Source organism: Python bivittatus, unplaced genomic scaffold (genome assembly GCF_059951505.1).
Source record: "Python bivittatus isolate LINGU-HERP-01145 unplaced genomic scaffold, Pbiv_v1 ctg000310_np1212, whole genome shotgun sequence".
Classification (NCBI taxonomy): Eukaryota; Metazoa; Chordata; class Lepidosauria; order Squamata; family Pythonidae; genus Python; species Python bivittatus.
The window spans coordinates 7,165,572-7,177,543 of record NW_028277054.1 but is presented as its reverse complement, the minus strand read 5'-3'; the positions used below and the strand labels follow the sequence as shown (position 1 = coordinate 7,177,543).

General features: G+C 41.0%; 2 protein-coding genes across 2 annotated transcripts; one reads left to right on the top strand and one right to left on the bottom strand.

The window, feature by feature from the left end:
* The first annotated feature begins 1,512 nt into the window (after positions 1 to 1,512).
* LOC103065455 (G protein-coupled receptor 42-like) lies at positions 1,513 to 2,460 on the top strand. The gene has a single exon (XM_007444560.2). The coding sequence runs from the start codon at positions 1,513 to 1,515 to the stop codon at positions 2,458 to 2,460; it is 948 nt and encodes a 315-aa protein (XP_007444622.1).
* Positions 2,461 to 9,490: 7,030 nt separating this feature from the next.
* LOC103067301 (free fatty acid receptor 2-like) lies at positions 9,491 to 11,713 on the bottom strand. Its single transcript, XM_007445213.3, has one exon. The coding sequence runs from the start codon at positions 11,710 to 11,712 to the stop codon at positions 10,669 to 10,671; it is 1,044 nt and encodes a 347-aa protein (XP_007445275.3). The 5' UTR covers position 11,713; the 3' UTR covers positions 9,491 to 10,668.
* Between the last annotated feature and the right edge of the window lie 259 nt (positions 11,714 to 11,972).

The window sequence follows — 11,972 nt, the reverse complement described above, 5'->3', positions numbered from 1 at the left end:
CCTCCCCAGATAATTTCACTTTTGAGATGAACAGCTTCTCTCTTTGATAATGCTTCCTTGCTGACTAAATTTGTATGTGTGTGGCTATGCAGCCATTTGTCCGTCCATCCATCCATCCATCCATCCATCCATCCATCCATCCATCCACTCCCTCATGTCTCGTGGTCACTGATATAGAGGAAATGTTACCATTTTTCAGATATATTTTCTGTTCTTGCATTTTAACCAAATTGCCCAGGGTTATATTTATTAATTCAGGGGTGTGTTATATTAAAGAGACAAATTTGTCCTTCCTGACTGACTCACTTTAGAGAATAAACTTTCCACTAGTCATCAGAGCATGCTTCCTTCCTGAGATACTCAATCTATTTTCACACTCTGGCAGAATATAATATGAGACGTCATTTAAATACAATTGGTCAAGATCTGAGGGTTATTTACAGAGGCTGAATATATAATGAGTTTATATTATACACATGTACAGCCACATTCAGATACACACAGAGGATGAATATATCTGAATCTATATCATCAATATTTTTATCTAATATCTTTATCTGTATCTGTATCTGCCTTTTCCTCTCAAAGGTTCCAGAGTCACTTAGAAACAGGTTTTCCTTTTTTATTTGGATGGTTGATATCCTGCTTTAATTCAACATTAACAATATTTTTAATACAACGTGCTGATAAAACAGCATAAAACCAAGCAATTGATTACAGTATAATCTTTGTCCATGAGGGTGTCCATGGGGTGGTAGTGGTAAAAAAAAGAAGCAAAAATGTTGGCCACAACCATATGATTAATGGCATGCTCCTTTTTTACCCATATCACAATGCACATAAAAAGGTGTGGGGCTCGGATTTCATGGTCGTGGCTGTCATTCTTGACTTTTTTGACCCCCTCCCTTTGGATACCCCAGATCATTCAACATCTGTTTAGAAGTGATGAAAGGAGGGTTTGGATGGACTTTGTTGGGTACTTTCACCCAAAATATTGTGCCTGTGATATGCTATGCTCACAATTTGGGGAGAAGCATAAGAGATGATGCCAGAAGACGTGGAATGTTTCAGGTTTTGGATATTTGTGAATTCCAATATGAGGTGACTTACTCCACATTTCCAGAGTTGGTGTGCAGCAGGGACCAAGCTTCTAGGAGGTTCATGCCTTTTTCTTCATCACTTGCTTCCTCTTCCTGTTCCCCAGAATAGTCAGGCATAGTAAGAAGCCCAATGGGCCATGAGAAACTTCCTATGACTTTACAGGGTTTATGGCTTTATTGCCCTGGCTCACAGTCCCTTTCAATGAACAATTTCTCATGGTCCATTTCATCAAATGCTGCCTTGTTCCATGCTTCTTGCATCTGCTCTCTCACTCGCTCTCTCTCGCACACAGCTATTTAACAGCTAAACTTGAGACGTTCTCGGCACTGCTGGCGAAGCTGTTTGAAAATGGACGAGAGAAACAAGTAGATAAGCAAGCGTTGCTCCTTCCTGCTCGTTGATTCTGATGCAATGGGAATTTGGGAGATCATTTCTTTGGTGGTCTATGGGGCAACCATCCTCTTGGGATTGCCTTCCAACATCCTGGCCCTTTATATCTTCTACTGCCGGGCCAGGGTTCACCTGACCCCCAACCTCATCTATATGATCAATCTTTGCCTCTCTGACTTGGTCTTCATCCTTTTCTTACCTCTCAAGATGCTGGAAAAAGGGAAGGTAGACTGGACCATGCCCGGCTTTCTGTGTCCTCTTTATAATTTGATTCATTTTGGCACAATTTACACCAGTGCCTGTTTTCTAACAGCTGTGAGTGTGGGGCGCTTTTTGGGAGCTGTTTATCCCATCCATTATCAAGCTTACAAAAAACCTCGCTATTCCTGCCTGGTTTCTGTGGGGATCTGGAGCTTGGTAGCTTTCCATGGCGTCCTCCTCTTTGCTCTCGAGACCTCCAGGGACACCAATTCCAGCCTTTTTGCTGGTAACAGCTCTTCCTGCTACTGCAACTTCAGTGAAGACCAATTGGCTTTATTGGCCCCTGTGCGGCTGGAGCTCTCAGTGGTCTTGTTCTTTCTCCCCTTGCTAATCACAGCATTTTGCTATGCTGGATGTATCCGTGTCCTGGTTGGGTCGCATCTCCATCTGCGGAAGAAACGCCGTGCTGTACGGGTAGCGGTGGCCACTTTATCTGTTTTTGTCCTCTGTTTTGGCCCGTATAACATATCTCATGTGGTAGGCTTCATCTATGGGGAGGACGTTTGGTGGCGTACCGTGGCTCTGCTGCCAAGTGCATGCAATGCCTTTCTGGACCCCCTCATCTTCTACTTCCTTTCCTCTGCCATGGATGATGGGATTGTACAAGTTTGGCGCTCCCTGAGACAGAAATGTAGCTCCATCCGGATGAAGATTGTCTTGGCTCATGGAAAAGCAAGGAGCCATCAAGGAGACAGTGGCATTGCCTGAACAACTGGGAATTCTTCATTTTCCACCATGCCTTCTGTCCTGTAGCCTCTAACATATGGGGCAATGGGATTGGACTTTAACCATTCAGAAAGGGAGTTTGGCTTCTCAGCATCCATGATGAAGAACAAATATGAGCTGTGCTGTATTTACGCAGCATATATTCTGCCTGACCAAATTATAAGATCAAGGATTTATAAGGGTGAGGTGTCAGCTAAAGAAATGTCATCTTAGGTCTCTACCTTTTTTGATATTTTTGGGTCACTTTACATGGCACTGAGAAGACAGCAGTGGAATTCAGTGGGGGAGAGCAAATCTAAGTGAAAGATCTACCCCACATAAACTGGAACTTTATCTTGCAAGCATTTGATGAGATCAACAGCAGAAACCTGTGGAGAAGTGAGAACATTCAACAGTAATGTGTTCACGTTTCTGGAATTAGATTGGAAAGGTGAATTGAACAACAGGATTAGTGTCAACCATCCAGAAGGATTACAGATTCTGAGATCTTTTCTTCTCTTTGGAAAATAGTCTACAGAAACTGAGATCACCACTAGGGGGTATGCATGCATTTCTCAAGGGCTAAGATGTTGGTAATCCTGAATGTGATCAAATATATGCTATCTGTGTCAGCAGGGCAAAAATGATTTTGTATTGTTGAAGGCTTTTACAGCCGGAATACGATGGCTGATGTGGGTCTTCTGGGTTGTGTGGCCGTGTTCTGGAAGTTTTGGTTCCTAACGTTTCGCCAGCATCTGTGAGCAGCATCTTCAGAGGAGCTGTGCTCCTGTCCTCTGAAGATGCTGGTCACAGATGCTGGCAAAATGTTAGGAACCAAAACTTCCAGAACACGGCCACACAGCCTGGGAGACCCACATCAGCCATAGCAAAAATGATTGTTTATTTAAAATATATGGAGAAAGAAACTGACAGAGGATCCTTAATGATTTTATTTTAGTCATATGTACTCTGTAAGTGAAGATTCTGTCCTTCTAGAGTAGGGAAGTTCTATCTTGTATGTTCTTTTAGTACTTTAGAAATAATATTCCAGGATCTTCTCTACAGCCAGTGGCTGATGACATCAAAAAGAACAGAGGGACGGACAAAACCTTTTGTTCTCACTCTTAGAGGCCTTCTTCCTAATATTTGGTGCTGGAGGCAACCCTCCCTTTCTGCATAATTGGGTTTAAGTATAGGGAAATTAGGGAGACCCTTTCACTCATTCTTTCTCAGCTCAACCTACCTCAGAGAGTTATTGTTTTGGGGAGAAATAGGAGGAAGGAGCCCTATATCCATCACCTTGAGCTCCAGAATGTAAAGGAGAAACAGGCCACTAATAATTAATAAAATAAATCAATTGTCTCAGGGTACAACTTTTTGTTCTCAAGGACAGTATGGAGCAGTCAGTGCACTTATGCATATGTTTGCACAGACATGTACACACACACACATGTTCTCCCTTTTGGAAAATGGAAGGAAAGGCCATATTTCACCCCAACTCGCTGTTTAGTGAGTGAGGTTGTGACAGGGATTGGAATGACATCCAGGGGAGATAAATGTTTTCCCACTTGTAGACTTAGCTGCATCAGTATCACTGGGGAGAGAGAACTAAATGTCTTCTGCTCATTGATCTAAAAATTGATTCCACTCTCAAACTGTGCTTACATTATGATTTTTTTCCTCTTATCATTCATCCAGCATCCACCTTTGTGTATCTCAAGATCATTTTTGTGTCATACATTTGGAATGACTGAATGCAGATTATGGTCTTCTCCTGCATGGCACCCCTTCACACTTTTGAAGAACATGCTCATATCACCCTACAGTGATCTTTTCTTAAGGCTAAATAAATTCCCTTACTGTTTACTCAGAGGAGTTAATTTTCTGATCATCTTCATTACCCTTCTTTGCATCTGCCCAGGGATGTCAAGGACATCTTCAGGTATCAGAAGGATTATCCTGTAGAAAAGAAGGTGGACATTCTTCATGTCCACAGATGGCAGGACCAGAATTAATGGGTTAAAACTGCAAAGAACTAGGTTCAGGCTAACTGTTAGGAAGAGCTTCCTGTCTGCATGAACTGACAGCCAGTGGAACAGACTGCCACATGAAATGGTGAGTTCTCCTTCACTGGAGACAAACAAAAGGCTGGAGGGTCATCTGTCAGAGATGCTATGGTGGATCTTGCATTGTGCCAGGAGTTGGACTAGATGACCTCTGAGGTAGCAGTACATTTATTTATCGTGTGCCTATAATAAAGTGGTCCTTTCCAACTCTGTGTTTGTATGAACTAGACACAGGATTTGAAATAAGATCTGATCAATGGAGAAAAGAATGAAACTATTACTCCTTATAATTTGGGAATTGTATTTCTATTAATGATGTCTCAAAGTCTATTTACCCCCCCCCCTTTTTTTTGTAGCTGGTCATTCTGCTCACTCATATTCTGCTTGTGTCTGCCCTGATGATGCCAGGAAAAAACCCCACACACTTTTGTTTACTAATTTTAAAGTTATACATTATTTCTTTTGATTGCTTTATTTATTGTACACTACCCTCTGTTCAAAAAGGATGAGGTTGTATAAAGTGTTGTAAACAAATGTGGCTGAAAATGGGAAAGGGCGGGGGGAGAATGTTCTCCAGGTTTCTGACAATTTGTGGTTGTAATCTGAGAAAGTGGAACGTGGAAAGAGTGAAATTTCATTTTAGCAAAAATAAGAACATCTAGTTGCCTAAGTATTTAAACTCTAAGGATCAAGCCAGATTTTGTTCCTAGAACAAATGGCAACTTTTAATTTAATTTCCTTTCTTCCCCTGTATAACGTGTTGTGTTCCTCCTCTTGACTGATGCAAGAAACAAGGTAAGATGTGAAGTAACATTTTCAGTCCCCTAACCACCCGTGATTACACCAAGAACAGCTGGAAGATGTCTTGGCTGCTATTTTCATCTGATTTCAGTTAAAAGCCCAGTGCCTCAGGTTTTCTTGAACCTTTCAATGAAGGGCTAAATAAAAATAACACTTCTGAGCTCAGCTGAGTTATAAATAACTTCACAGACACACCCATGTCATTTTCTTGACAATAATATAGAAATCCTCTGCTGTTGATGTTCCACCTGCTAAGCTTTCCACACTCGCCAAGGTTGACTACATTCTGCCATCTGAAGGGCACTGAAGGTCTACCTTTCTAAAAAAAAAAGAGATGCTGAGATCTCTGATGTGGAGAAAATAAAGTCCTGTTGCTCTTGGATGACCTCTGGCTTGAGGTCTTCCAATAGGCACTCAGCAGCTGAGATCATTTTATACTCTGCAACTACCATCATTATTAACTTGGTATATTGTAAACTGAAGCTTGGGGTGGAAGAGAGAGAATGGCAGATTGGTTGCAAACCAATAAATTCATTCTTGGCTCAGTTTGGGAAGTAGTACTTATGTGTACATGAGCCAGTGATGAAGCCTGGATGTCTCATGAGTTCACATTCATAATTTCTTTCCATTTTTTTTTTTTTTTTTGGCTAGAGGAGGATGCATTAAGAAGAACTGCATGACAATTGCTTCCTCTATAAATAAGCACATAGCATGAAAAGTCTTGGCACAGAGACAAGTCTTGATGATGTAGATGAAGAGAGAGGAATCAAGGCTTGTTCAAACACAGGGCATCTTCTCCTTGTTGTGTTAATATGCACGTTCCCCATTCATGAATCAGTAGAAAGTAATGTCAGCCTCATTTTCACTGCCCCCTTGGCTGATCTTTACAGCAACAAGTCTGGGCAGAGGAATAGTGTGAGGGCAAAAAATAACACCCCCCCCCCCAGAGCTAACAGGGCTACTCTGCACAAGCCAGACGTCCAGTCTTTTTCGCAACCCAAGCCAAAACCAGTGTAAACATGCACACCAGATATGTAAAACAGATTTTTTTCTGGATTAGATTTCTCAAATGTGCTTTCCCCCCTCCCCATGTTCTAATCCAGTGCACTGGTGGTGGGGGTGAAGAGGGACATGACATTTCTACATGATGCTTCACATTTTTATATAAAGCAGATATTTTAGACTTCTTCTTTGCACCGACAATTTATTTAAACCTGCTGTTTCTGTTCCAGTAAGAGAGATGCTTCTATATTTATGATGAAGGTTCATGTCATGGTGTTAGTCCAGATACCAATGAAACTAAAGGAACTATTGGGGGCCAATTTGGTTCCACTTCCACAGCTAAGACCTTAGCTTTACGAAATTAAGTGCATTTTGGAACAAAAACTAAGTGTGCATATAATTTATATATTTATTAAGAGGGTTGCTTTACAGAATTCAATGTTGAGTAATCTCTTAAGCCAAGCCCATCTGGTGACTTCATGGATGTATTTCTTGGCAACAATATGGAAGTGGTTTGTCATTGACTTCTGGCAGCTTTTTTTAAAAAAAAAATTGTCTTCAACATGAGATTTCCTAGCAGTACCCCATCCAAATATTAACCAGGTCTGACTCTGCTTAGCTTTTAAAATATTGGCTAAAAAAAAAAAGGCCACAAAAATAGGTAAAACTTTCTCCAAAGCCCATTCTTCCATTAATTGTTATGGAAAAATGAGATAAAGGATGCCTTTATTTAGGAAAATACTGTGGTGGTGAAGCTCACACTTTAGGCTTGGTCTGAAGACTGACTGATGGGACTTTGACTCCTCTTCAATTCTAGCTACCTATTAGCAGATTACAAATCAATAAAATTTCTTCATGGTAGTAAATAATAGAATGAAACAATAAAAGTACAAATGTATCCTTTTACAGTTCATCTCTTTCTACTAGATAATGATTGCCCAAATACTTGGAGGGTTTTTGAAATATATAAATATATATAGTATTATTCTTCCTCCAACCTTGATTTTTGTACCTCCTAACTTGATAAGTAAAGATACATCAAAATTAAGCCTGGTTCTTACATCCAGACACAACAGATCAGGAGACTAGAAGAGACTAAACTAGAAAACAAGGCGTTGTGAGATGATAACTCCCACCTTCACAACCATTAACCATGCTGGCTGGGGCTGATGTGAGTTGGAGTCCAACAACATCTGGAGTGCTGCATTTCTTTGACTACCCTGTCCATACAGTCTGACTAATACTCACCTCATCACGCTCCAATGACTTTCCTGGGAAATGTGCTTACTTTTCTTGGTTTCAACTACTTCCTCATTTGGTCAAAAACTCAACTTGTGTGAACAGAGATGACATTTTCTTGGCCAGCTCTATTTCTCAGCCATGTCTAATAGTAATCCATACTTTGCATGTACGTGTTTGGGGGTGGGTGGAAGAAGCAGTGAATTATTTTTTTAAAAAGGATTAATTTACCATATATAAAGTATGTGGATTAATTAACTCCTTCCTTCCTTCCTTCCTTCCTTCCTTCCTTCCTTCCTTCCTTCCTTCCTTCCTTCCTTCCTTCCTTCCTTCCATCCATCCATCCATCTTTTATATCACTAAATCCCATGGTAACTTTGATAGTTCACAGTGAACCACATGCCATAATCCCTTCTTTTTGTTTCAAGAAGGGTTTAGCTAAAGGAAGCTATTTTTTTTACTAGCAGGGTTGAAAAGTTTGTTACATACTTTCTTTCCTATCCCCTCTATCATGTTGGGGATATGTCTAGTTGGAAAGGTGTTAGATATACTGGTAAACTGTTCATTATCCCAAGTTTAACTGTCTCCTCAAATTCCCTAGAAGTTACCTCTCTAAGTGTTATATGAACACTTATATGAGTCAGCAATACCAGGCTGGGTGGAATAGTGATTTGTCATTCATTATACATGGCAAATCAGATAGTATTTCCGAAAAAGTAATTCTCTGCTCTGAGTTATGTAGCTTGGACTAAGACCTCATCAGTTCTCAGGAGAGTTCTAAAACTTTTTGGCATTCTGTGTTTGCCTTAAACATTGCCCCTTTACATCAGGAACCCCACTGTGAGAGATTGAGAAATCACAGGCGCACATTTCACAAATGGCACATGTGTTTCCTTTTCAGGATGTCTTCATAAATCCCCTGTCTTCTGCAGAATGTGAGCAACTAAATGCAGTTTCACAATGTTTTTATTTGGATTTCTGAGCAGGCATAATGAAACCATGGTGAGATGATTTTAGATAGGTATCAACATTCTGGCCCCTTTCAGAAAAACCCTGATCTGGAGCATTAAGCAGTATTTGAAAAGACCACCTTTGAATGCACACCTATGCTATTAATCATCACGGAAACCCTGGGCCATCTGGCATCTCATGGTCAGTATCTCTATATTACATCCTAGTGGCCATTCCTATATCACTGTAAAGGGTGGGTTCACAGATTGAGAAAGATTCAGGATATTATTATGCAAACAGCCAGTTGCAAGCTTCCCCACTGTGAGTCAAGAGGACCACAGGAAGGCTTGTAGAAAGAAAATTCAGAAAGTCTCCAGGGATATATGGGTACAAAACCCAAGACAGTTTAGTTGCTGGAATTCCTGCTACGAAGAATTCTGTAAGAACCATCCTTGGAAAAGAATTGTTTTAATTTATGCAGCTGTCAAAGAGCCTAAACGACCCCCTTCTCTCCAGATTTGGTTTCTATGGTCTATCACCAGCATGGAAGTAAGTGGCATGATCTCCAGGCAAGGATGGAGTATCACTGTTGTGAGGTTCTTTAAGGATCCACCAATCACAAGACAGCAGCACCATCTTGTTCTTCCTGCTGCCATAAGGCCACCACAGAGGCCACAGGAATCAGTCTTGATCAAGGTGTCACTTTCAGATTTTTTTCAGGAGGTCTTTTGTGTGTGGGGTGTGTGTGTGTGTGTGTGTGTGTGTGTGAAACTTGCTTAAAACCACAATAAACTAGACAGTCAAACTAGAACAGATGGCAGATATGTGATGTGTTTGCCCAAACCCATCCATGAAGGTGATTTCAAAGAGTCAACGTGTTGTCCAGTTTTCAGTAAGAATGGACATGGCCTTTTAGAAAAATAACTGAACTGTTTATTCAGCATAGAAAAATACACATCGGATGCTGAGAGCCTTTGCCTACATGTAACCACTTCAACAGTAATCACTCAAACAATCCCAAAGATCTTCCTTTCCTGCAGTGTCAGGCAGAAGGCTTCTGAATCTCTATAGTTTTTATCTACTACAATTCAGTTGCATAGAGTTTTCCACAGAAACCAACAAGGTGAAATATGTTATGTTGGCTCCAGTGTGACATATGTGAAGGTTGCAACTGGTCCCTCTCGCAGAAATGAAAATTGGATTCAGGAGTTTCAAAGTTATCTCCCTTCAATGTTCATTTTAGGGACTGCTAACAAAACTTTGCCAAAAGTAGATATATGCTGGTGGACCTTCTAGGCAGATGTGACCTCCTGCAGAAGTTGTTCTCAGCTGGCAGAATGGTACCACTGTCCATTGTCTCCCTGTCTTGCTCTAAGATTTAAGAGTGGGGATAGCTGCATCTCAGGCCAAAGAACTAAATAGCTGAAAAGAAATATAATTACAGCTAAGAAACCTTGATTTTCAGAGGAGCTTACTCAGGATTCCTTCAAAAGAAGGTATCATGTTGGGCAAATACTTTTAAGAGATACTGGTTCGTCACAAGCTTTGTGACTGTCAGTGGAGCGCAAATGCAGCAGTGAAGTGCTCAAAGAAAAGAATGATCTAGACTGGTCTTGTTCTTTGAACAGTACCATCTCCTTCTGAAAAAAAACAGCTAGTGAAGATTTTGAAGGGGAAGGGTCATCGTGAAAGCTGCTATGAGAACATAATTATTGTGTTATTGGCATGTTCCATTGTACCCATTCAATTTATGGGGGCAAAGATCTGTCACAGTGGCCCAGCTGGTGATCCATATGAATTATTGTTTACCTGCGTCATAGTCTCAAATCCTTTACCTTAAGTCTGGAGTCCTTGGTAAAAAGACCAACATGGAATTCTCTGAAAGTCTTGAAAGTTTGAGAAGTGTAGGCAGATGTCATCTGATCTTTGATGACAATCAAAATAACTCAAAGTTGCCAGAAGCAAGTCAGGAGCAGCCAAGTTTTCCAAACATTATTTGATCATTATTTCTCACTCAAAATGAAATTTCTGCAGGCATTGTTTCAAATTTCACATTTGTTTAGATGGATTGGAAAGTTGTGAAAACTTTTAGCTTAGGTGTTCTTTGGAGTCAGAAGTTACTGCTCTATATAATGAGACTTTTGCTGAATGATCACCCATCTAATATTCCAGATGGTTCAAGGGTTAGAAAAGGTGAAGGTGTACTAGATCCTGCCAGTATACTGGGGAGGTTTCCAACAGATAACTCACCAGCTCTTCCTTCTTTGGCATTGTCCCTACAAGACTTGCAGCAACATGGACAGCAGCGTGATGTAAGATTCCGGAGTTTGTTGCAGATGCCAATCCAAAATTCTGTAAATGTCCTCCTGATGGTGGAGGAAGAGAAGAAGAAAATAACAGGGTCCAACACAGTATTGAGGGAAGTCAGGCAGAATGTCTCTGTTCTCCAGGTAGGGCTTTCTTTCTTCACAAACCCCACAATGTGGGAGATATTGTAGGGAGCAAAGGCAATGGTGAAATTGAGCATAGTGGCTATAGCTAAGCCCACAGCCCGTTGCCTCTTCTGGGGCTTAATATTTGGCATGTTGGTCAAGATGCGGATCACGTTGACATAGCAGAAAACAGTGACAATGAAAGGGATAAAGAAAAGGACAATGAAGAGCTCCAGGCGGAAAGGGAGGACAATGCTAAGCTGTTGAGGGGAGAACTTCTTGTAGCAAGTGACGTTGTTCTCAGAACTCCACTGAGATCCATGGAAGTAGTGAACAACGAAGACAATGCTGCCACAATGCGCACAAGCCAGAAACCAGAAGAAGAGGCTGGCTATTTTTGCATAGGTTGGTCTGCGGTTCAACTTGTGCTTAACAGGGTGGGCAATACACAGATAACGCTCTATGCTGACTCCCATGAGGAACAGGGTGCTGAGATAGATGCTGCTGTAGAAGAAGAAGTTTGTCACTGGGCAAAAGTTGGGAGAAAGAGGCCATTTGAAATTTAGGGCAACTTCTGCCATCTTGAAGGGCAAAAAAATCAGAAGGAAAAGGTCAGAAAAGGTCAAATTGAGCAAGAGGATATCTATGGGGACTGGCTTCTGGCGCACTTTCCTCAGGAATGAATAGCAGGCCAGAAGGTTGCAAGGCAGACCAGCGAGGAAGGCAATAATATAGATAATAAGGACCACGATGTTCTTTGACATCTTCTCAGGTTCTGTAAAGGAATTTGACATAATGAGACGCTTAAAAAAATCCAGAACAGTGTTTCTTATTCCTCAAGGGAAGCATCAGGCCTAGAACATTCTTCTATCTCTAGGGATACTTTGAATTGGCTCTTTGGGGAAGAATGAAACAGTTTCCCCAATGGTCATAAAATAGACTTTCCAATGCTCTAGTGGTGCTCACACCTTGTCTCTTGATAGACCATCTTCCCTGTTCTGCTTATCTGATGCCAAACTAGGAG

What these genes read in the sequence shown, in the direction of transcription:
- LOC103067301 (XM_007445213.3), bottom strand. Translation starts at nt 11,712, where the DNA reads ATGTCAAAGAACATCGTGGTCCTTATTATCTATATTATTGCCTTCCTC.
- LOC103065455 (XM_007444560.2), top strand. Translation starts at nt 1,513, where the DNA reads ATGGGAATTTGGGAGATCATTTCTTTGGTGGTCTATGGGGCAACCATC.